The sequence below is a fragment of the Rhinopithecus bieti genome, unplaced genomic scaffold (assembly GCF_001698545.2).
Source record: "Rhinopithecus bieti isolate Rb0 unplaced genomic scaffold, ASM169854v2 scaffold_23816, whole genome shotgun sequence".
In the NCBI taxonomy this organism is placed as follows: Eukaryota; Metazoa; Chordata; class Mammalia; order Primates; family Cercopithecidae; genus Rhinopithecus; species Rhinopithecus bieti.
The window spans coordinates 1,998,831-2,023,329 of record NW_016811019.1 but is presented as its reverse complement, the minus strand read 5'-3'; the positions used below and the strand labels follow the sequence as shown (position 1 = coordinate 2,023,329).

At 48.2% G+C, this 24,499-nt stretch overlaps 1 protein-coding gene across 1 annotated transcript in view; it reads right to left on the bottom strand.

Moving 5' to 3' along the window:
- Positions 1-18,681, bottom strand: part of EFR3B (EFR3 homolog B) — a 114,686-nt gene extending 96,005 nt beyond the window's left edge. Inside the window, exon 1 of the mRNA XM_017893387.1 lies at positions 18,557-18,681. Within this exon, the coding sequence (XP_017748876.1) occupies positions 18,557-18,563 (7 nt within the window). The 5' untranslated portion in view covers positions 18,564-18,681. The remainder of the gene's footprint in view (positions 1-18,556) is intronic.
- Between the last annotated feature and the right edge of the window lie 5,818 nt (positions 18,682-24,499).

Sequence of the window (24,499 nt, the reverse complement as noted above, 5' to 3'; positions counted from 1 at the left end):
GTAATCCCAGCACTTTGGGAGGCCGAGACGGGCGGATCACGAGGTCAGGAGATCGAGACCATCCTGGCTAACACGGTGAAACCCCATCTCTACTAAAAAATGCAAAAAAACTAGCCGGGCGAGGTGGCAGGCGCCTGTAGTCCCAGCTACTCTGGAGGCTGAGGCAGGAGAATGGCGTAAACCCGGGAGGCGGAGCTTGCAGTGAGCCGAGATCCGGCCACTGCACTCCAGCCTGGGCGACAGAGCGAGACTCCGTCTCAAAAAAAATAAAATAAATAAATAAATAAATAAAGCTCATTACTGTTCACTTCTGAGGAGGCCATCTACATTGCCCGTGTGAGAGGCAGCTCGATCAAAAATCAACCTCCAGGTTGGGCACAGTGTGTCCCACCTATAATCCCAGCACTTTGGGAGGCTGAGGCAAGGGGATTACTTGAGCTCAGGAGTTCAAGACCAGCCTGGCCAACATGGTGAAACCCTGTCTCTACCAAAACTACACAAATTAGCTGGGTGTGGTGGCACATGCCTGCAGTCCCAGCTACTTGGGAGGCTGAGGCATGAGAATCACTTGAACCCAGGAGGCAGAGGTTGCAGTGAGCCAAGATTGCACCACTGCATTCCAGCCTGGGCAACAAAGTGAGACTGTCTCAAAAAAAAAAAAAAATTATCCTCCAGTTCAAGGTGCCAACCCCTGTGGCTGAGTTGGAGCCAACATTGGAATTCACATTTATTCTCTTATGTGGAATATGCCTGGCCCTCTTCTTTCCATCGGCAGTCACGTGGGTCTCTCGCGGTACCTCGGTTTTGTCACTCAGAAGGACAGTGGCTAGTTTTTGGGGTTTTTTTGTTGTTGTTTGTGTGGTTTTTGAGACAGAGTCTCGCTCTGTCGCCCAGGCTGGAGTGCAGTGGCATGATCTCAGCTCACTGTAAGCTCCGCCTCCTGGGTTCACGCTATTCTCCTCCCTCAGCCTCCTGGGTGGCTGGGAATACAGGCACCCGCCACCACACTGGGCTAATTTTTTGTATCTTTAGTAGAGATGGGGTTTCACCGTGTTAGCCAGAATGGTCTTGATCTCTTGACCTCATGATCCGCCCACCTCAGCCTCCCAAAGTGCTGGGATTACAGGCGTGAGCCACCGCGCCCGGCAGACAGCGGCTAGTTTTTTGATATTGCCCCCTCCCCAAGGTGAATAGCCCATTTGCCATGAACTCAGACCACCCCTAACAGGTACTCCAATTTTGACAATTATTCCTCCAGCCACTTTCACAAAACACAGTAGTAGACATTCTCTTAATTTTATTTAAACTTTCTTTACTGAAAAAAATGGCACTTTAATGATAGTCTTAATTTGAGTTGGAAGAGTTTTCCAGAGATCCAAAGAATATGAAGATGCCAGCTTCTGAGTCTCTTTTTATAGACACCCCTGAGCAATAAAGTGACTACACAAAGCCATCAACGTGGTCTGATCCATGCCATTGGCAAAGGGTATGATTAACTCTGATAACGTGTGTATGAAAACGTTTTTTTAAAAAATTATGGTAAAATATACATAATATACAATTTGCCATTTTAGCCTTTTTTATTTATTTATTTATTTTTTGAGACAGAGTCTTGCTCTGTAACCTAGGTTGGAGTGCAATTGTGTGATCTCAGCTCACTGCAACCTCCGTTTCCCAGGTTCAAGCAATTCTCCTGCCTCAGCCTCCTGAGTAGTTGGGACTACAGGCGTGCACCACCATGCCTGGCTAATTTTTGCATTTTTAGTAGAGATGGGGTTTCGCCATGTTGGCCAGGCTGGTATCGAACTTCTGACCTTGTGATCCGCCCATCTCGGCCTCTTAAAGTGCTGGGATTACAGGCGTGAGCCACTGCACTTGGCCCATCTTAGTCTTTTTTTTTTTTTTTTTTTTTTTTTTTGAGACAGAGTTTCGCTCTTCTTGCCCAGGCTGGAGCACAATGGCATGATCTTGGCTCACCACAACCTCTACCTCCTGGGTTCAAGCGATTCTCCTGCCTCAGCTTCCCAAGTAGCTGGGATTACAGGAATGCGCCACCATGCCTGGCATTTTAGCCATTTTTAAAAGTACAGTTCAGTGGCATGAAGTCCATTCACACTGTTGCACAACCATCATCATCATCTATCTCCAAAATTCTTTTCATCTTGCAAAACTGAAACTCTAACCTGTAAACAACAATTCCCCATTCTCCCCTCCCCCCATTCCCTGGTAACCTCTATTCTACTTTCTGGCTCTATGAATTTGACTACTCTAGCTTCCTCATACTAGTGGAATCATACACTACTTGTCCTTGTGTGACTGGCTTATTTCCCTCACCATAATATCTTCAAGGTTCAGCCATGTTGTACCATGTGTCAAGATTTTCTTCTTTTTTAAGACTGAATATTGGCCGGGTGTGGTGGTTTATGCCTGTAATCCCAGCACTTTGGGAAGCCCAGGCAGGTGGATCACCTGAGGTCAGGAGATTGAGACCAGCCTGACCAACATGGTGAAATCCCGTCTCTACTAAAAATACAAAATTAGCATGCTTATAATCCCACCTACTCGGGAGGCTGAGGCAAGAGAATGGCTTGGCCCCAGGAGGCGGAGACTGCAGTGAGCCGAGATCGTGCCATTGCATTCCAGCCTGGGAGACACAGCAAGACTCCATCTCAAAAAAAAATCTGCTTTCATTTCTTTAGGGTTTATGTCTATTAGTGGGATTGCTGGATCATATGGTAATTATATTTTTCATCTTTGAGGAGTCGCCATACTGTTTCCCATAGTAGTTGCACCATTTTTTCCCACTACCCGTACACAGTGATGGTTCCAATTTCTCCACATCCTCACCAACACTTGGTTATTGTTTTTTTTGTTTTGTTTTGTTTTGTTTTAGAGACAGAGTCTCACTCTGTCGCCCAGGCTGGGGTGCAGTGGCGCAATTTCGGCTCAATGCAACCTCCGCCTCCAGGGTTCAAGCAATTAGCAATTATTGTGCCTCACCCTACTGAGTAGCTGAAACTACGGGCACTCACCACCCTGCCCGGCTAATTTTTATATTTTTAGAAGAGACAAGGTTTTATAATGTTGGCCAGGCTTGTCTCGAACTCCTGACCTCAGGTGATCTGCTTGCCTCAGCCTCTCAAAGTGCTGAGATTACAGGCGTGAGCCACCACGTCTGGCCAACACTTGCTTATTTTCTGCTTTTTTTGATAATAGCCATCCTAATGGGTGTGAAGTAGTATCTCACTGTGGTTTTGATTCCTATTTCCCTAATGATGAGTGATGTTAGGTGTCTTTCATATGCTTCTCGGCCACTTCTTTTTTAAAAGAGACAGGGTCTCACGCTGTTGCCCAGGCTGCAGTGCAGTGGCTATTCACAGGCTCAAGCTCACTACTAATCAGCATGAGAGTTTTGACCTGTTCCGTTTTCATCCTGGGCTGGCTTACTCCTCCTTAGGTAACCTGGTGGTCCCCTGCTCTCTGGAGGTTACCATATTGATGCCAAACTTAATGCAGACACCAGACTGGCATAGTGAACTACAGCCCAGAACTCCTGGGCTCCAGTGATCCTCCCGCCTCAGCATCTGGAGTAGCTAGGACTACAGATACAGGTCACCATGCCCAGCTATGTATCTTTTATGAAGAAATGCCTAGTCAAATCCTTTGCCCATTTTTAATCAAAGTTGCTTGTTTTTGTTGAGCTTTACGTGCTCTTTTCTTTATATATTCTGGAGGTTAACCTATTATCCAGGATATTATTTGTAAATATTTATTTGTAAATATTATTTGCAAATATTTTCTCCCATTCTGTAGGTTGCCTTTCACTGTTGAAAAGCATCATTTGATGCACAAAAGTTTTTAATTTTACTGTAGCTCAATTGATAATGGTCTCTCTCTCTTTTTTTTTTTTTTGTAAACGGAGTTTCGTTCTTGTTGTTCAGGCTGGAGTGCAATGGTGCAATCTCGGCCCACTACAACCTCCACCTCCCGGGTTCAAGCGATTCTCCTGCCTCAGCCTCCTGAGTAGCTGGGATTACAGGCATGTGCCCAGCTAATTTTTGTATTTTTAGTAGAGATGGGGTTTCTCCATGTTGGTCAGGCTGGTTTCAAACTCCTGACCTCAGGTGGCCCACCTGCCTCAGCCTCCCAAAGTGCTGGGATTACAGGCGTGAGCCACCACGTCTAGCCTAATAATGGTGTTTTCAATAAGAATCTGTGGGATATAAGAGAAGAGCATTGGAATAAAACAGACCTGTTTTTTTTTCTTAGCCATGCCACTTAACAATCTGGGTGACTTGCACAAGGCATTTAACTTATCTGAAAATGGCAGAGGAAGGAGGGAAAGGCATACCCACCATGCAGAAGTTTTGTGAAACTAAAATGCATGCAGAGCAAGAATTGTAGCACCAGCACTTGGAAGGGACACGGCTCCTATCTACCGCTACACCAGTGGGGGTCATGCCATTAGACAGACAGACACTGAATTCACAAAGGGAGCATTATCCCTGTCTTACCAATGAGGAAATTCACGCATAGCCAGGTTACATAAAGAACCTGAGATGGCAGCACCTACATTCCCTCTGGGATCTTCTGAAAACTTCTACTCTGGCTGTACCCCCAGCCCCGGGTGCCTCAGCTGCAGAACAGAAGAGCTGGAGAACCCTTCCAGCCCACTCATTCCAGCTCTCTGAGTTTACGGATGGTGAAACTGAAGCTGAAAGAGGTTGAGAATCTTGCCCAAATTTACACAGCAATCACCTCTAATGGCCAACTCTACCCCTTGTCCAGAAATGTCCTTGATAAAATAGAAGGACAGTGCTGGCGCCTCCCAGTGCCACCCATGCCTCTCCAGAACACTCAGCCTACTCTCTGAGAGTGCTGTCTGGGGGAGAGGAGGACGTTTTGAGCAGCCCTGTGGAAAAGCTTTTGGACAGTCAGACGTGCTTACTGTATTTGCCAGCTGCTGGGCCCAGGCCTGCCTGTATGATCAGGCACTTTTAGGAGCTGGATGACAGCAATGGGAAGACCCTGCTGTTTTTCCCTCTTTTGCTTTGTCTGTATATGACCTGAAGACCTGCTACTGCACACAAGCTGAAGGTGCACAAGGCTGCATAGTGGTTTATCAGGAACATTCCAGCTGGCTGCTTCTAGGCAACGAGATACAGACATTTACTGCCTCTGCCTCAAAGGGCCTTTTCATCATTCTTGTTTTGTAAAGAAAAAAAAGCACAAGTAATATGAATGGAAATCAAAATAGAGACTTATCCATAATTATACCATTAAATGACCTTCCTTTCAGAAGAAAAGACTGTGACATTTATCCTGAGTGCCAGAAACCAAGGAGGAAATACATGAGAAGTCCTTCTAACAGCCTTAACCGTTTCAGCAGAAAGGCCAAGGGGCTGTGTCTGCAACCAATGCCTCCAAGTGTGGAGGAAAACTCAAATGGCTGTATTCTAGTATATTCTTTATTTATTTGGAACAAAAATCCATGAAAAGATATGTTGAGATGACAAAATATTATTGCTGTCACTACAGGACTCTCTCTGACCTTGGATAAATCCCCAGCCCATGTTCATTGATATCCTGGAAACACCGGCTGCTATGTAGGTATAGACGAACGGATGATATGTATCATTATTTTATAGTCAGATGCAAACATTTGGACTCTTACTACTACATAGCAAAGTTCCTTGTTAGATGCTAGGAAAAACAAAGCTGATTAAGATAGTGTCCTCAAGAGGTTCACTGATCTGTTGTGTAAAGAAATAAATGACAACAGTAAACTCTAAGATACAGTAGAGGAGACCTGGAGGGAGCCTGCAGAGCTCTAGATTTTCCCAGCATCCACCCTGTATGCTTCTGCTGTAGAAGCATCCCTCCTGCACACGCTGTGAGCAGCTATAAGGTGCTAGGGATGCATCCCTTCATTGTAAGTCATTCCTTTCTACAAGATCTTCAGGCAAGGTCTTTATAAACGTTCTTGTAATTTAGGGATTATCCTTCATGCAATGCACAAACAGTATTTCTTTTACCCAGCTAAAAGAAAGTGAGGAAATGAAGTCTTTATGAATAGCTACACCAAGGGTGGGATGGGAGCTCGGCCAAGCTAAGATTCAAGACTCCTGGCTTCTGAATGCTTAAGGTTATCTAGGACCTTCTGCACGGTAATAAGACAGTTAGCGTTTGAATCTAGGAACCCTAATTCTCAGATTTATAGACAAACCACTCTGTCAGGATAAAGGACGTACTATAGCGCACCAAGCTTAAAAGGCCCTGTGGGTCCCCAATGAGGGACTTGTATAACCCAAGTCCTAGATGTAAGGCCATAAGTTATCTATGTAAAATCTATGAAAATATTCAATTTAGAGTTCTCTAATAGTAAAATTTGCTGTTTGGCATAAGACATGTGCAGTTGCCATCAGGCACAAGGCAGTGTTTTAATGTCACATGAAGCTCTGTGAATGCTTGCTTAGGAGGCAATGGAGTGAACAGACTTGAACCAGCTGCATGACCTTGGGCAAGTTATTGAACTCCTGAATCTCAGCGTTCTCCTCCCAACCACAGAAATGATGATGACATCCACCTCCAAAGAGTTCTTCTGAATTGAGATAATGAATAGAATGGCATGGAATAAACATTGCAAAATTTTAGTCATGCATACGAATTTAGAATTGCATAAGGATTTAGATAAAGATGTCACCTCTGTCCTCTTTGTGGCTTAAGAGATTTTCTTGTCTTTCCAGTGCAGAGATGAGAGGGACACAGTCATGGACTGCTGACCTGCGGGCAGCCCTCTAGAGGATGAGGACGTATTCAAGGTGATCGGTTCATGGTCGTCCCCTCTCAGGGTGGACAGACAGCACTCAGGCAGGCTCCTCAGTATCTCAGGAGCCCTGTTTCTATGTTCTTACTACCCAGACCCTTCTAAGGATTTTCATTAACAAATACAGCCTATATATGACACACTCATCCTTATATGCAGGGACTGTCACTTTCTGGAAAGGGTATGGCTATATTCCAGAAGCATCCATAAAAATTACTTGCATGGGTCAGGTACAGTGATTCATGCCTGTAATCCCAACACTTACGGAGGCCGAGGCAGGCGGATCACCTGAGATCAGGTGTTTGAGACCAGCCTGGCCAACATGGCGAAACCCCGTCTCTACTAAAAATACAAAAAGCTAGCCAGGCATGGTGGCAGCCACCTGTAATCCCAGCTACTTGGGAGGCTGGGGCAGGAGAATCCCTTGAACCTTGGAGGCAGAGGTTGCAGTAAGGCAAGATCACGTCACTGTACTCCAGCCTGAGTGACAGAGGGAAACTCCATCTCCAAAAAAAGAATTACTGAATTACTTGCATGGTAATAATGTCACCTTTCACAGGTACGGTGTCATGCAATATAAGTCCATGTACATAGATATTATCTCATTTGATCCCCCTCATACACCCTCACGAGTGGGGCGGACTAATTATTCCACCTCTCCAGGGGGAGGAATGAGCTTAGACAAAGACGAACTAAATGTTCAGGGCCCTCTGGCTGGAAGATGGTCATCTGGGACTTGGACCACCATGTGTCCATCAATTCCAGCCTAACCCATGGACTGCACAGCTTTGCTGTCTAGGGATAAGGGATCTGCACAGGACTGGGCCTGCACCACACAGCCCGGTCCCAGCTCCACCTCTTAGAAGCACAAATTGCTGCCTGGACCTGAAGATGAAGGGGAGGTATTTTTCATTTGTGTGTTTTTTGGTTCTTTTTTTAAATTTTTTTTTTTTTGGAGACAGAGTCTCGCTCTGTCACCAGGCTAGAGTGCAATGTGCAATCTCAGCTCACTGCAACCTCTGCCTCCCGGATTCAAGCGATTCTCCTGCCTTAGCCTCCTGAATAGCTGGGACTACAGGCACACGCCACCATGCCCAGCTAATTTTGTATTTTAGTAGAGATGGGGTTTCACCATGTTGGCCAGGATGGTCTCAATCTCTTGATCTCATGGTCTGCCCACCTCAGCCTCCCAAAGTGCTGGAATTGCAGGCATGAGCTACTGTGCCTGGCCAGGGCAGGAGTTTTAATTCACACCCAAACCATCAGAAGAGCAGAAGCTCCTCCTGCAATGCCAGGTTCCCGGTTTCTGCTCTTCTCCAGGCCAAGCACTGATTGACCATGGAACCCATCTCTAAGAACACTGCCCATCAGGTGTGTGTGTGACCCAGTCTTGGTGGTGACACCCCACTCTGCAGTCTGCCTGTCTCTGAAAGGCATGTCCACGCTTTCTTTCCAGGCCATTGTCGGTGCTTGCGTTGTCTTCCATCCTCCTCAGCCTGCTCTCTGGCCTCTCAGGACCTATCCTCACTGTGGTCCCCAAAGCTCTTCCTGGGGCCCTTCTTTCTCTTTGACAAAGTAAAGTAAGGGAGGTGGGAAAGGTGCCAAGAGTGAGAAGTGAGAGAAGTGATCCAGAAGTGATAGCTCGCAGCCTCGCTGTTGACTGGCCTGGGACCTTCAGGCCTGTGTCTTACATTCTCTTGCCCTTCCCAAATTATTAATAATGCATGAGTCTGAAGTACAGTGAGCTCCACAGAGGAAAGACTTGTGTTCTCTGGACTATTCAGAATGTTCTAGGGACAGTGTGACAGGAGGCTGAGTCCACACTCCAGAGCTGGAATGCTGAGGTTCAAATCCCAGACTTTTCACATAACTGGGTGGCCATGGAGAAGTTATTAAACCTCTCAACACCTCAGTTTTCTCATTTCTAAAATGGGAATACTAATCCCTCATCATAGGGTTTGGGAAAGATTATATAAGACATAAAAACTGCTTAGTACAGACAAATTTATCTCCATAAAAAAAGTGCTTAGAATTCTGCCTGGCACAGGCCTGGCAAAGTGGCTCACGCCTGTAATCCCAGCACTTTGGGAGGCCAAGGTGGGCAGATCATGAGATCAGGAATTCAAGACCAGCCTGACCAACATGGTGAAACCCCGTCTCAACTAAAAATACAAGAACATTAGCCAGGCAGGGTGGCGTGTACCTGTTAATCCCAGCTACTCAGGAGGCTGAGGCAGGAGAATCGCTTGAACCCAGGAGGCAGAGGTTGTGGTGAGCAGAGATCGCACCACTGCACTTCAGCCTGGGTGACAGAGCAAGACTCCATCTCAAAAAAAAGAACTCTGCCTGGCACACAGTGGTGCCCAATGAATGGAAGCCACATTAACAGTAACTGTGCTGTTATTCAGAACCCACCTGAGGCTGAAATATATAGAGTGAGTCAGAAGTTACAAAGAAGCAAATGAAAAAGATGATGCCTCGCTCAGAATGCATTCATTCAACATGGTTTTTGAGGACCATTCAACACGGTTTTTGAGGACCAGGCAGTGTTCTGTGCCCTAAAGATGCAGTAGAGAACAAGAGAAATGTGTTCTCTGCCAGGTGCAGTGGCTCATGCCTATAATCCCAGCACTTTCTTTTCTTTTCTTTCTTTTTTTTTTTTTTTTGGAGACTAAGTTTCACTCTTGTTGTCCTGGCTGGAATGCAGCGGTGTGATCTAGGCTCACTGCAACCTCTGCCTCCCAGGTTCACGCGATTCTCCTGCCTCAGCCTCCTGAGTAGCTGGGATTACAGACATGTGCCACCGCACCCAGCTAATTTTTGTATTTTTAGTGGAGACAGGGTTTCACCATGTTGGCCAGGTTGGTCCCGAACTCCTGACCTCAGGTGATCCACCCACCTCAGCCTCCCAAAGGGCTGGGATTACAGGAGTGAGCCGCCAAACCCAGCCAATCCCAGCACTTTGGGAGGCCGAGGTGGGCGGATGACCTGAGGTCAGGAGTTCAAGACCAGCCTGGCCAACATGGTGAAACTCCGTCTCCACTAAAAATACAAAAACTAGCCAGGCGTGGTGGTGCGTGCCTGTAATCCCAGCTACTTGGGAGGCTGAGGCAGGAGAATCACTTGAACCCGGGAGGCAGAGGTTGCAGTGAACTGAGACTGCGCCACTGCACTCCAGCCTGGGCGACACAGCGAGACTGTGTCTCAAAAAAAACCACAAAAGAGAAATGTATTATCTGCTTTCATGGAGCTTACAGTTTACTGGGGGAAACAAGAGAAATATTAGTGATGAATGGCCATACAGTGAATTAAAATACGGTATGCAAAGGAGTGTGACCAGATGGCCTCCTGAGATAGTGAAAGCAAGAACAGCTTCTCAGTGAGAGATCTCAGAAGATCACATCATCCATCAAAAGAGAAATCAGGCCAGGCACGGTGGCTCACGCCTGTAATCCCAGCACGTTGGGAGGCTGAGGTGGGTGAATCACCTAAGGTCAGGAGTTCAAGACCAGCTTGGCCAACAGGGTGAAACCCTGTCTCTACTAAAAATACAAAAAAATTAGCCAGGCATGCTGGCTCACGCCTGTAGTCCTAGCTACTTGGGAGGCTAAGGCATGAGAATCATTTGAACCCAGGAGGCGGAGGTTGCAGTGAGCTGAGATCATGCCACTGTACTCCTGCCTGGGCAACAGAGTGAGACTCGATCTCAAAAAAAAAGAAGGAAAAAAAGAGAAATCATATCCACAATTGCAAAGGGACTGGAGCCTCCGTGAGCAAACCAGGAGGCAGCTGAGAGCAGGGTCAGTGGCAATTTCACCGAGGGAAATCAGTCACTCATCCTCTCCACAAACTCGCATTTGGACCAAACTTAATACCATGCAAATGGATAAAGAGCAGATTAAGGTGACTATATTTTCAAAAGAAATATCTAATTTAGACCAAGGTTTAGGCAGTATCTCCTCTTCTAGGATGAATTCCTCTCAAATCTTAGCATCCCAAAAAAGCTGTATTCGTCCTAGGCAATCTCATTAATTTTACAATGCTAATGAATCTTGTAAATGACTTTCCCCCTCTTAATTTTGGCCTACAGTAAGCTCAAAATGGAATTTGCAACATAGCCTGCTTTTTTTTCTCTGAAATGACTTTATTCCTGGCTTTTTTTGTGTAAGATTTTCTTTGCTTTGATCTCTTTATGTATTGTCATGTGTGTGTAAAACATATGCCCCAAATCTTCTTTAGAATAAATGTATAACTCTAGGTAATTTATTTTCTATTTTAAAATCAACTTTTTAAAATAACTGCTTATATAACCCCATTTTATGTACCATGGAAAAAAATTTTTTTAAGTTTCAGTTCACCTTTTCCTCACCCTTACCCCCGCACCCCCACACAAAGGTTTTTTTTTAAAGGAGCCAACATCATCCTTTGCATATGCACAGAAACTTGTGGTCCAAAGCTTTCTTGCTCCTTAGGCCACCACCTGTGGCTGCAACAACTGTCTCCTCCTCTGCTTCTCTTCATTTTTACATCACCTCCCACCACCCTGCACAGCTGCCCCCGGCTTGATTTCACTTCACATCACTTGAGCAAATCAGTCCTTCAACAGTTTCAAACCATCAATGGCTCCCACTGCTCACAGGAATGAGTGCAAACTCCTTATCTTGACATTATCTCCTTATCTATTTTTTTTTTTTTTTTTTTTTTTTTGAGACGGAGTTTCACTCTTGTTGCCCAGGCTGGAATGCAGTGGCGCAATCTCGGCTCACAGTAACCTCCACCTCCCGGGTTGAAGTGATTCTCCTACCTCAGCCTCCCAAGTAGCTGGGATTACAGGCATGCACCACCACACCCCGCTAATTTTGTATTTTTTTTTTTAGTAGAGATGTGGTTTCACAATGTTGGTCAGATTGGTCTCAAACTCCTGGCCTCAGGTGATCTGCCTGCCTTGGCCTCCCAAAGTGCTGGGATTGCAGGCGTGAGCCACCGCGACTGGCCTATCTCCTCATCGATCACATAATTCTCCCCTTAAACTCTGCTCAAACCCAGGCAGCCCCCCGACTCTCCCTGGACAGGTCTTCTCCATCCCCACCTCCACACACACTTCCTCACATTGGTGCCTCCACCAGCCACACCCACCTCCCTTCTCTACTCCTCCGTAGAGGAGAAATGGCTGTTGCTTCTGAAGCCTGCCCAGATGACTCCACCTCGCACGGGTCTCTTCCACTTCAAGATACTGCTGGCTGAACACCTGATGAGTAACTCCATTCCACTTCGCAGAACAGTGCAATTTTACTGAACTTTGTATCATTTAATTGTTTGCATGTTTTATAACTTGTTTGCCCAGTTAAATTCTAATGTTCTTGACAGAAACTACTTTTATATATTCTTCCATCCCTCATGATGGCCTCTGTAGTATCATACATAGCTGCTATTCCATAAATACTTGACAGCTTATATCCCTAGTCTATATCCCTTCCAAACACAGAGCAGACAGCAAAAGACAGGCAAGTAGTTAATAACTCATACTCCCATGACAATTTACTAACACGCAAATAGTTAGAAGACAAAGAAGTGGTTCACTAATAATAAAGAATGTAAGTTAAAGTGATATACATTTTCTATCAAATTAGCAAGTACCAGGGGAAAAAATCTTAATCTTGAATGCTCTTGAGAGTACAGGGAGATAGGTGATTTTATAACTGCTAGTAGGAGTATAATGGATACAAACTGAAAATAATTGGACAATATGTAACTAGTCTTAAAATGTTTATATACCTTGACCAATCCATTAGAAGGGCTACAGTCTAGGGAAAAAATCCAAAGTTCACAGAAAGCTTTGAGTACCAAGTACTTCTCCAGGGGCAGTAATATAGAAACACCCCTAAATGTACAATAACAAAATTATACATCCTTTCCGTGCACCATTACATAGACATTAAAAATGATAGCCAATGAGTGTACTAACTTGTGGGGCACGCTTATATTCTAGCGCCAAGTGGAAAAAGAAAAAGGATACAAAACAATATAAAATGAATGATTCCAGGCCAGGTGTGGTGGTTCATGCCTGTAATTCCAGCACTTTGGGAGGCTGAGGTGGGAGAAACGCTTAAGGCCAGGAGATCAAGACCAGCCTGGGCAATATAGTGGGACCCCATCTCTACAAAAAACAAAAAATTAGCTGGGCATGGTTGCACATGCCTGTAGTCCCAGCTACTCAGGAGGCTGAAGCAGGAGGATCACTTAAGCTCAGGAGGTTAAGGCTACAGTAAGCCATGATAGCATCACTGCACTCCAGCCTGGGGGAGAGTGAGATCCTGTCTCTAAAATAAAAAAATGGTTCCAACCACCTAAACAAACGCATGGAAAGAAAGATACTAGAACAGTAAATATTATGTTTATAGTTTACTGTATTTTCTAGATTTTCTGGAGGGATTAGATGATTTTTTACATTTTTCCTTTGTTTGATACAAGGAACGGTATTACAGTACTGTTCTTAATCTTATGGAACATAAATTCTTATTTGTTTTATTTTTGCCTTTAAAAGAAAAAGTAAGGGCCAGGCATGGTGGCTCACACCTATAATCCCAGCACTTTGGGAGGCCAACGTGAGTGTATCAGTGTGAGGTCAGGAGTTCGAGACCAGCCTGGCCAATGTGGTGAAACCCCATCTCTACTAAAAATACAAAAATTAGCCAGGCGTGGTGGCACGTGCCTGTAATCCCAGCTACTCAGGAGGCTGAGGCATGAGAACTGCTTGAACCTGGGAGGTGGAGGTAGCAGTGAGTCAAGACCACGCCACTGCACTCCAGTCTGGGCAACAGAGCGAGACTGTCTCAAAATAAATAAATAATTAAAAAATAAAAAAAAATTTAAGAAACAGAGAAAAGAGAGGTAAGAAAAGGGGCAGGGAAAGTGGGGGCAGCTCTCTTATCCTAATTCATCTCTGCCATGAGATAAACACGGCTGTCATCTTTCCAGAGGCAGGAAAGAGGCTCAGAAATGCTCGGGTTCAAGATTACCCGAGGGTGGGAGCTAGGGTTCAGACCCAGGCTGTGGGGTTCTTCGTGCTCCTTGAAGCCAGGATCAAAAAGAAATAGCAACGAAAGGACTGGAGGAGGTGAGCACAAAACCGGAGCGGTAATTGATGTCATATATAGAAGGCTGCTTTAAACGGGTAAATTGTGGATGATTTTTTTCTCCACTCTTTTCCAGATTTTCTGTAATATAATATTACCTTAACTTTTATTTATGTACAAGAAAAAACTTTGACCACTTGTATTCACTGAACTGTGAGCAGCAAGAGAGAAAACAGGCTCACCTGGCCCTCTTCTCAAGGGGAATAAAGGAGTTGGAGTGGTGGGTAGGAGGGGGAAGGGCACACAGCTCCCACATGCACAGGCCATACCTGGCATCTTGGGGCTGCAGAAACCTCAGGATCTGGGGGAGGAGGCTGATGCATGTGTGTGCACATGCGCACATGTGCTGTGGGATCTCCGGTGAGGAGGAGCAGGGTGTCCATGGAGATTCCTGCAGAGGTAAGACTTTGCCCCTCAGGGGGAGCCTGCCTTGCCCTGTAGTTTCTCCACCCTTATGGCAACAGTCTCACTCACCAAACAGGATTCCGTCAAGCACATTTTTGGTGTGGTTTTTTGTTTTGTTTTATTTTGTTTTGTTTTGTTTTGTTTTGATATGCAGTCTTGCTCTGTGGACCAGGCTGGAGTGCAGTGATGCTATCTCTGCTCACTGCAACCTCCGCCTCCCAGGTTCAAGCAATTCTCCTGCCTCAGCCTCCCTGGTAGCTGGAATTACAGGTGTGTGCCACCATGCCTGACTAATTTTGTGTTTTTAGTAGGGATGGGGTTTCACCATGTTGGCCAGGCTCGTCTCAAATTCCTGACCTCAGGTGATCCACCTACCCTGGCCTCCCAAAGTGCTGGGATTACAGGCGTAAGCCACTGTGCCCAGCCCAAGCACATTTTCAAAAAGTTGTTCGCTGTTGCTATTTCCTTAAAGTCAGCATTCTCAACCACTAAGCGGGACGAGAGGCATTTGCTGAGGATGAGGCAGCACTCAGCGGTGAGGAAGAATTAGGGCAGCTTTGCTGCTAGTGGGATCGGGGTGCACAGACTGTGGTTGGGGAAATCCTTTCCAAATGTCCCTCCTAGCTGGCTGCCCTAATTCAGACGGTGGCATTTCTCAGAGCTCTGTCTCACCTCAGCGGGGAAATGGGATGCACCAGCCCACATGAGAGCAACAGGGAAACTCTTAGCTGTATAATTTTTTTTTTTTTTGAGACAGAGTCTCGCTCTTGTCTCCCAGGCTGGAGTGCAGTGGCGCTAATCTCAGCTCACTGCAACCTCCGCCTCCCAGGTTCAAGCGATTCTCCTGCCTCAGCCTCCTGAGTAGCTGGGATTACAGGTGCCGCCACCACGCCTGGCTAATTTCTGTACTTTTGGTAGAGACGTGGTTTCGCCATGTTGGCCAGACTGGTCTTGACCTCCTGACTTCAGGTGATCTGCCCACCTCAGCCTTCCAAAGTGCTGGGATAACAGGCGTGAGCCACCGCGCCCAGCCTTAGCTGTATAATACTAACAAAAGGAAAAGCTCATGGGAATCCATTTTTGCAGAGAATTTGCTAATGATCTTCCCACCCCAGTAAAAATGCTTTCATTTTTTCATGTCCCTTGTCAATCTGCCTTCATAGGATTCCCACACAAAACTGTGGGCAGTCACTGTGTCCTTTTGGAGAGCCATTTCCAGAAAGCGATGGGTTTAGGGATGACTGAGTGGTGAGGAGACAGCTGGGGTGAGTCTGAGAAAGAGAAGTGGCTCAGCGGCCTGGCACTGGCACAGTCGAGGTGATGTGCGAGTGTAAGCGGGGGTGGCAGGTGATACAAACAGGCCTGTGCCCGAGTTGGCAGAGAAGAGAGGAGGGAACAGGTCCAAGGGGGCCCAAAGGGGACAGGCTCTTGAGCAACCAGTTTCAGGAGCTCGGAACCTCTTGTGATGCTCACAACAGACCTGGAAGGTAGACAGACATGCATTTCATTTTTGTATACAGGGATTTAATTCTGAATGACAATCCCACTTGCCTAAGGTCACCCAGCCATCAAAGGGCTCCTGGATTAAGATGGGATGACCCCAGAACAAGGATTCCTTCTATCCTAGATAGCACTGTGTCCTTCAGCAAAGACATGGGGCTCCCAGTCTCCCATAAGCAGAACGAAGAAGGCTGAGCTGTGGAGGGCAGAGGCAGGGTGAGGAGGAGGAAGGATGGGAAATAGAGATTCTCCAGAGCTGGAAAGATGGGAAGACAAATTTATAGTGGCACAAGTCACCAAGGTGGGTGGACAAGGGACACCTTTACCTAAAGCTCTTAGGTGACTTTTGGCTCCACAGGGGACTCTCTGCCCATCAGTTAATAAAACCCCTGGTGGTATTTTTCTAATGAGCCTCTATAGGACGCATGGCGGAGGTGGGAGGGGGAGAAGCACAGTGCCAGGAGGCCCCTGTTTTCATTCTGCCTTGTTCCATCTAACTGTGCCACTCTGGAAAAATAACTTGTAAAATAAGAAGAAAATAGCAATTATAAGAAGTGTGTAATTCCATGCTCCCCCTCGACCTCCTTACTCACTTTTTTTCATCACTATTGATTTCTGGTGAGAAAATGACTTTAAATATCACACAAACCCTTTATTTTCATGAAAGTCAGGAATATATTAAAATCCAGGCAGCTGAGTCCTCACCAGGGGGAGTGGGCTCCCTCCCACACCTCCTAAGATCAGACTCTGCACCCAGCAACTCAGTAATAATTTCCCACCCAAGCTTGGTGTGACTTTCCTTTGCCGCAGGCAACTGCCCAGAGGATTCCTCCATTACAATCTTTCTATGAACCATTCAGGGTAAATACCATCTCTGTTTGCATCTGGGGAAATAAAAATATAAAAGAGAAATGAAAATCTGTGATGTGTCTGAAAATAGCACCCAGATGCATTGGCTCCCCAGTTCACCTTTCTGACTATCCAGCTCTTCCTTGTCTTGCTTCATACAACAGAGGCAGCCTGGGACCCCCACCTTCAGATATCTCAAATTATCTGGGGCTAAGTACAATAAGGCAGTCCAGCAGAACCCAGTTCCTAATTCTGACCCATTCTGATTAGCCTGTCCTAACTCCTTCCCCACTGCAGGTGCCCCTGCAGTCACATGCTTTGGTCAAATGATCTGCAGCTTCAGGCTGCTCCCTCTGCAGAAAAGAATAGGGGTAAAACAGAGAGAGTAAAAAATATATATATATCTATATCTATATATATAGCTCACAACCTCTGGCTTATAAAGCACAACCGCCTTGTTACCTTTCCCCAGAGTCCCCAGTGGTCAGCAGCACAGCCTCTCAGGCCAACCTCCCCCTCCTCCCACTTGGTCCAAGAGAAATGGTACTTGCTGAGGGGACCTGCTGATGTCTCACCCTGGATCAGAAATGCAAATGTATTTTTGAGCAACTGGGCAGGGAAGGAGACTGATGAAAAAGTTGAGTCAGTCTCTTTCTCTCTCTCTCTCGCTCTCTCTCAGTAGGGGGGCCCACCAATTGCTGAGCCTTTGCACCAGGCTCAGTTTCCTCTGCCTCTAACAAACTTTGTGACTCACAGTCTGTTCCAGGAGCAAGGCAGCTGAGCAGCCGAGCAGCCGAGCAGCCTCAGTGATGGGTTAAATTGGGAAAGCACTCTTCTCCAAACACTGACCCCTCAAGTGCAGCCTGAGCCCCTACCTTGCAGTGGGGGTGGGAGGTGAGCACAGCTCCAATTCTTTTGCTGGCCCTAGAAGAGCTCCCAGAGACCTGGGTTTTCATGGACTTACATCTACTGGGATCACACACATACGCACAGCCCTTGATGGGCTGCAGGCTCGGGAATGCAGTCCATTCCGAGACTGGTCTAGGTCTCCAGTGCTCCATTCATCAGAGCTGCACTGTGGGACCCAACGCGCTCTCTCTTCTTCACCCACACTGCCTGCAAAACCAGAGGGATTCCTGGCAAATGATCAAGCAAAGCCGTGCATCGTGAGGGTCTGGCTAACTGTTGCACCGCAGTTGAGGGGATGACGGTGGAGGCGGGGAGAGGTCAGGGCTGTGCTGCACTCTCGGCAGCGTCTCCTCCTTTCATCACTGCGGAGGACAAATCTGCAAGTTGGGGAACCTGGATCCCGCAGGGCGGCAGGGGCAGGCAGAGGCCGAGTCCATTCAGGCCGGCGAGACAAGACTCGGCCACTGGCTGCTCCCAGGGCCTCGGCGCCGCCTCCCGCCTTCTCCGAGCCGCGCAGACGACCGGCCGCGGGCGTCTCCCTCAGCCCTGGACCGGCTTCCCGCAGAAAACTACCAGGCACAAACCGCTTTTGTTAATTCCGCAAATGCTGCCACAAGACCACCTCCTCCAGCACTCCCGGTCTGCTCGGCTCCAGGAGACCCGCTTTCCCCTGAGCCTCCGCCCCCTGAAGGACCACCGCCCAGCACCAACACGCGCCGGGCCTGGAGAGGACCCCAGGGTCCCCGGCCCGAGGCATCTTTGTCTTCGCAGCGCAGACGCGCGCGCAGAGAGCGACCGCAACAGCCCCGCCGGGCACCGGGTCGGCGGCCTGGCCCCGCGCCGGGGCCGCGCATGGGGACAATGATTCGCGCCCGGGAAGTGTGCGGAGTCGCCTCCGCGGGCTCGGGCCCGGGCGCGAAGCCCTCCTTACCGTACATCTCGGCTGGGCGCGCGCCTCCCGGGAGGCCGGCGTCGCAGCGGCGTTCCCAGCCAGCCCTCGGCGGCGCCCGCCTTTCATTCACAGTCGGGGCGGGGGCTGGCGGCGGCCGACAGGAGGCCCGGGCGGGAGGGAGCCCAGACGCGGGGGCGGCCGCGGGCGGCCCGACGCGAGCCGGCGCAGCCAGGGCCCATTCAGGCGCCCGGGCTGGCCGCGGCCGCCTGTCCGCCTCGGCGTGCTGGGCCCCGGCCTGCGCACAGGGGCAGGGGCTATGCTAATGATGATGCCCCTCGCTCCGCGGGCTCGGCCCAACCGGCGGCCGCGCTGCGAGCCCCTCGCCCCGCCCCGCCCCTGCGCCCCGCCCCCGAGAAACCCACAGCCTGAGATGCGCCTTTTCCGAGGCTGTCGCCCTAAGGGTTGCGGCGTGCACCTGCGGAGCTACCCACCCCAATTCCCAGCTCCTGTTGGAGCGCTCGGAAGCTCTCCCTAACCTGGGGTCCTCGAGGTCAGCCGGGGCGCTGGGAGCTGCAGGTGCACCCCTCCTCCAGTTCTGTCCAGGTTGCGTGGGCTAAGCCGGAGGTACAAGGATGGGAATTGGGGGATAACCTCCACCCTCTCCTGGCTACCTTAGCTGAGCTCCATTCTCTGATGAAGCCCTCCAGCCCTCAGCTGCGCCCTACGAGCTACTCTCTTACTAGGTGCCCAGCCACTCTCTGGCTAGGTGCTTGCTACCACCAAACAGCGTCCTTCCCGGGTCAGGGATGCAGGAAACGCACCCCACTCCCAACCCCCAAGGGCTGCAGGAAGTCCGCTTGCTTTTCCTCTCCCCGATTTATATGTGTAATTCGCAAGCTTTGCCGCCAGGATCCTCTCTAGCTGAGCCCCAGGGCCGACTTGAATTCCAGCTGTGCACCTGCAGTGACCCTGTGAGGAACAGGCACAGAGAGGCAGGGTCTCATGCCTATGCCCCACACCTGAAGATCTCTCCTAAGCTAGCTCAGGACTTTCCTGGGCTTCTCATCCAGCCTTCTCTACACTGAACACGTTCCCCTGTCTTTTTTTTTTTCGACGTAGAGTCTCACTCTCGTCTCGTACTCACCGTACTCTCGGTGGAGTACGGTGGAGCGATCTCGGCTCCCTGCAACCTCCGCCTCCCGGGTTCAAACGATTCTTCCACCTCAGCCTCCAGAGTAGCTGGGACTACAGGTGCATGCCACCACGCCCAGTTAATTTTTGTAATTTTTGGTAGAGAAGGGATTTCACCATGTTGGTCAGGCTGGTCTGGAACTCCTGACCTCAAGTGATCTGCCCGCCTCGGCCTCCCAAAGTGCTGGGATTATAGGCCTGAGCCACTTCTCCTGACCCTCCTGGCCTTTCAACATCGATTTCTTAGTTCTTCTTGCCCCATGGTTGAGAGTTGTCTGGGTTTTGTTTGTTTGTTTGTTTGTTTTTTCTACTGGTAAAAATATTCTACTAGAAGAAGTTAGAGAAGAAAGGAACTTAAAGATACTTAAGAACTGAACTGAACTTCATTTTACTTCGTTTAACGTTGAGAGGTTAATTTATGTTGTTATGCTGGGCTGTGTTTCTGTAGGCCAGTGATCTACTCTCTCAACCCCAGCTTCCTGCAGGACTGTTGGGAAACTTGAATAAAATCTACATGAAATGATACAGTGGGCACTCATGTATATTTTTTTCCTTCCTTCATGGATCAAGGCAGGGACAGAGCCAGAGAAAGAATCCAGGTTGCCAGACTCTTGAAACAGTGCTCAGTCTGTTGCCCTCAAAACTTATATTTCCTATTTTTCTCTGGTCTGGGCCTCCACCTCCTGCCCGTGCCCCACTCTCTTGCTGTTTCCAGGTTTTCTTCTTGTTCCTTGACCTCTTTGACTCTCTTAGCAGCATGCCAGCCCCAAGGGAAACCCTGGGATGGTTCCTGGAACACACATTTAGTCTAGACCCCCCACCCTGGGCACACACTCACTGCATCTCATAAATAAGCTCTGTCTCTGTTCTTCAGTTCCAGGACCAGGCCAGGTGGCTTTGAGGTTGACTGAGAGTCAGACTTGAACTAGAGCAGGAAGAAGAATCTCGGCTCTAGCTTGATATGATCACCCAGAGACACTCCCTTCCCACAATTCTGCTCAACACAAAATATACTCATGAAACATTGGTGTCTGCAGTACAGAAGGAAATACAGTGTCTATCTTCAAAGAATGAAAGGTCTAGCAAGGAATTCCAGATGAATACTGATAAAAACATTACTTGAGGCCAGACTTGGTGGCTCACACCTGTAATCCCAGCACTTTGGGAGGTCAAGGCAGGATCACCTGTGATCAGGAGTTCAAGACCAGCCTGGCCAACATGGTGAAACCCTATCTCTACTAAAAATACAAAAATTAATCGGGCATGGTGGTGCATGCCTGTAGTCCCAGCAGCTCAGGAAGCTGAGGCAGGGGAATCGCTTGAGCCTGGGAGGCGGAGATTTCAGTGAGCTGAGATTGTGCCTCTGCACTCCAGCCTGGGTGACAAAGCGAGACACCGACTCAAAAAAAAAAAAAAAAAAATTACTGGGCAAGAAAAAAACATGGTCTATTCTGCATGAGAAGTACAGATCTTTGTTTAGATAACTTACAAGGCTGATGGTTTAATTTGTTCTTTCTATCAGTCATTTACCGATCACTCCCTATGACATGCTAGACCCTGTGGAAGGTACTTAGGAGCGGGGAGACATGTCAAAATTATCGTAAAATCTTATAATGACTATGGAGGTTCATATAAGGAGCAGGGAAGAGTTTCGTGAAGGGAAAGAGAAAAAACCACCATTCAGGTGTGGGGGGAGGGGCACAGGGCTTCCAGGCCCTCCCCCAGGCGCCACAGTCCAGGAACCTCGATATGTTCAGGTATCCAAAAGCTCCCTGAACCCTGTCCTCTTGGGTTTTTATGAAAGATTCATAACGTCAGCATTCCTTCCCCTGGGGGTACAGGGTGGGAACCTCTCTGGGAATTATCTTAAGAAGACCATTGGAAAGGCCAGGAAAGATTAGAGTCCTGCCTTGGGGCAGGTGAAAGGAGGGCAGGAGAAGGAGAGATTTTGTTTCCTGTGGCCTAACACACTCAATATTACAACAAAAGACTGTAACAAGGTCTATGGGAGTTATGAGCCAGGAATTGTGGAGGAAAACTGTCTATCATAACAGCACAGCACTCAAGGTCCTCCCAACAGGGCCCCAGACTTCCTTTCCCACCTGGCTTCTACCTCCCGTTCCCTCCTCAACTGTGCTCCCACCAGATGGGCTTGCACACCACACTTACCATACTCTTTCCTCTACCATCTCTGACCTTTGCAAATTTCAGTCCCTGCGAACCACTTCAGCAAATTAATTGAACCCGAAGAGGGGGTCACGGGAACCCCAACTTGAAGCCAGTTGGTCAGAAGTTCTGGAGGTCTGGACTTACAACTGGTGTTAGGGGGAACAGTCTTGGGGACTGAGCCCTCAACTGTGGGATCTGACACTATCTTTCAGTGTCAGAACGGCATTAGAGGACACCCAGCTGCTTGGTGTGTGGGGAAAACCCCCCACATATTTGGTCACAACTCTTCTGCGTTGATTGTTGTGATGTGAGAGTAAAGGAAAAATGCTGTTAGAGAAAATTTTCCCTGTAAAACCGCCCAACCCAAAAAGCCTTCCTGTCAGCTCTAGGGTTGGCAGACGAGCTTAGCCAACATCGCAAAACCGCGTCTCTACTAAAAATACAAAACCGGGCATGGTGGCAGGTGCCTGTAATCCCAGCTACTCAGGAGGCTGAGGCAGGAGAATCGCTTGAACCCAGGAGGCAGAGGTTGCAGTGAGCCGAGATCGCGCCACTGCACTCCAGCCAGGGCAACAGTGTGAAACTCTGTCTCAAAAAAATAAAAATACAAGATGCCCAATGTAATTTGAGTTTCAAATATATAAGGACTGATTTCTAATGTACGCCACAGGCAGTATGTGAGACATACTAAAAACATTTTTTGTTTGTTTTCTGAAACTCAGATTCTACCTGTGTTTTATCTGGCAACTGTAGTTAGCACCAGCCATTGGAGGGTGCACCCGGATCCTCATGACTGAACCAGGCCTGGAGCAGGCCTCCACATCCGTGCTCCCAACCTGTGTCACCAAACAGATCTCACTAGAATGTGGTTCCTAAGGAGACAGGGATAAGGTCACTTTGGCCAGTCTGTCCCCTTTGGTATGGGTGCCTTGGCCAGAGGCCTTTGGCCCTGCAGATGCCAGCTTCTCCCATCTGTGTGTCATATGGCCTGTGAGAACCATGAAAAGAGGCTCTGATTCTCTGTTCTCCCCCCGGGGCTTAGCAGCCAACATTGTTTTCTGGGCTCTATGTATTCAGTGGCAAAGGAATCCGGCCCATACCCAGCTTCTCTGAGGTGCAGTCAAGGTGTTTAGACAAAATATTTGCAGGAAATAGTGCTGTAGAAGTTGACGACAGTGGCTTTATGTATATGAGGAAACTGAGCCTGGGAAAGAGCTCAGTCTTCGGGCTCACAGTCTAAAACAGAAGGGCTGGCCAGGCACGGTGGCTCACGCCTGTAATCCCAGCACTTTAGGAGGCCAAGGTGGGTGGATCACAAGGTCAGGAGTTCAAGACCAGCTTGGCTAATATGATGAAATCCCGTCTCTACTAAAAATACAAAAATTAGCTGGGCGTGCTAGCGGGTGCCCATAGTCCCAGCTACTCGGGAGGCTGAGGCAGGAGAATCGCTTGAAACTGGGAGGCGGAGGTTGCAGTGAACCATGATCGTACCATTGCAATCCAGCCTGAGTGACAGAGCGAGCCTCTGTCTCAAAAACAAACAAACCAAAAAAAAAAACTGAAGGGCGGAACTCTAGGGTCCCACTCTCCAGAATAGTGCGCCCATGAAGAGGCACTGAACAGAGTCAGCCATTTAGGTGAACTATGAAAAGGAAGCAAAGTGAGAATTGGGATTCCTATCTTTAAAAGGGTCTTAACTTTAGCTGCAGAAATCCAAAACATGGTGGTGGGTATGACAGGAAGGCAAGTAGAAAGGATATCACATTTACTGAGTGTCCTAATATGATAGGTCTATGCCAGGCACTTTACACAGGTTGTCTGTCTCATGGAATTCTCTCAGCACCTGTGCAAGGTAAGTACTACTATTCCCATTTTACATCTGGGAAACTGAGGCCCAGAGAGGTTAGACTACTCTCTAGTACATGGGCAAGCAGAGATTCAAACCCAGGACACTCCGTCCAAAATCCATTTTCTTTCCACCACACCATGCTGTCTTGTGGCACACACTGATGTGCACATCACAACCGTGCTGTAAGTCAAGTACAGTTCGGAGTTCCTGGCAGTCTAAAGCCTCACGCCCCTTCCTGCCCTTGACCCACATTTGCTCCTCTGCCTCACCTGTTTCATGTGCCCCATCACTGGGTTTGGAGGGTAGGGACTGGAGAGGGCTGCAGGCTATCCATACCACACCTGGACACTTAATTTCCACCCTGCTCCCCCAGGCCTCATCCATGGTGGGCCTCCCTCGTGACCTTGACTGGAACCCAGGGGCCTCCTGGGATTGGTTTGGTCAGGCCAGAGGAACTAAACCTTAGAAAGGTTATTATTCTTTGGCCAAAGTGCACCCTGGTAAACGTGGTCCTCTGCTGTGACAGCTCAAATGATATCCTCTGCCAAGAGCAAGCAGCACAGTGAGGTCCCAAGTTTCCATATGAACCAGAGACTGAATTTCCCTGCGTGACACAGAAAGGGAGGCTTAGAAGTGGGAGGGAATCTACATCCCTTGCATAAAACCCAGGAACTCTCATTCGCATTCCGGGCTTCAGCATCCCCGTCACATCCCCGTCATCACATCACCAGGGCCTGTCCTGTAGTTACAGGAGTCTGGCTTCCTGACACTCC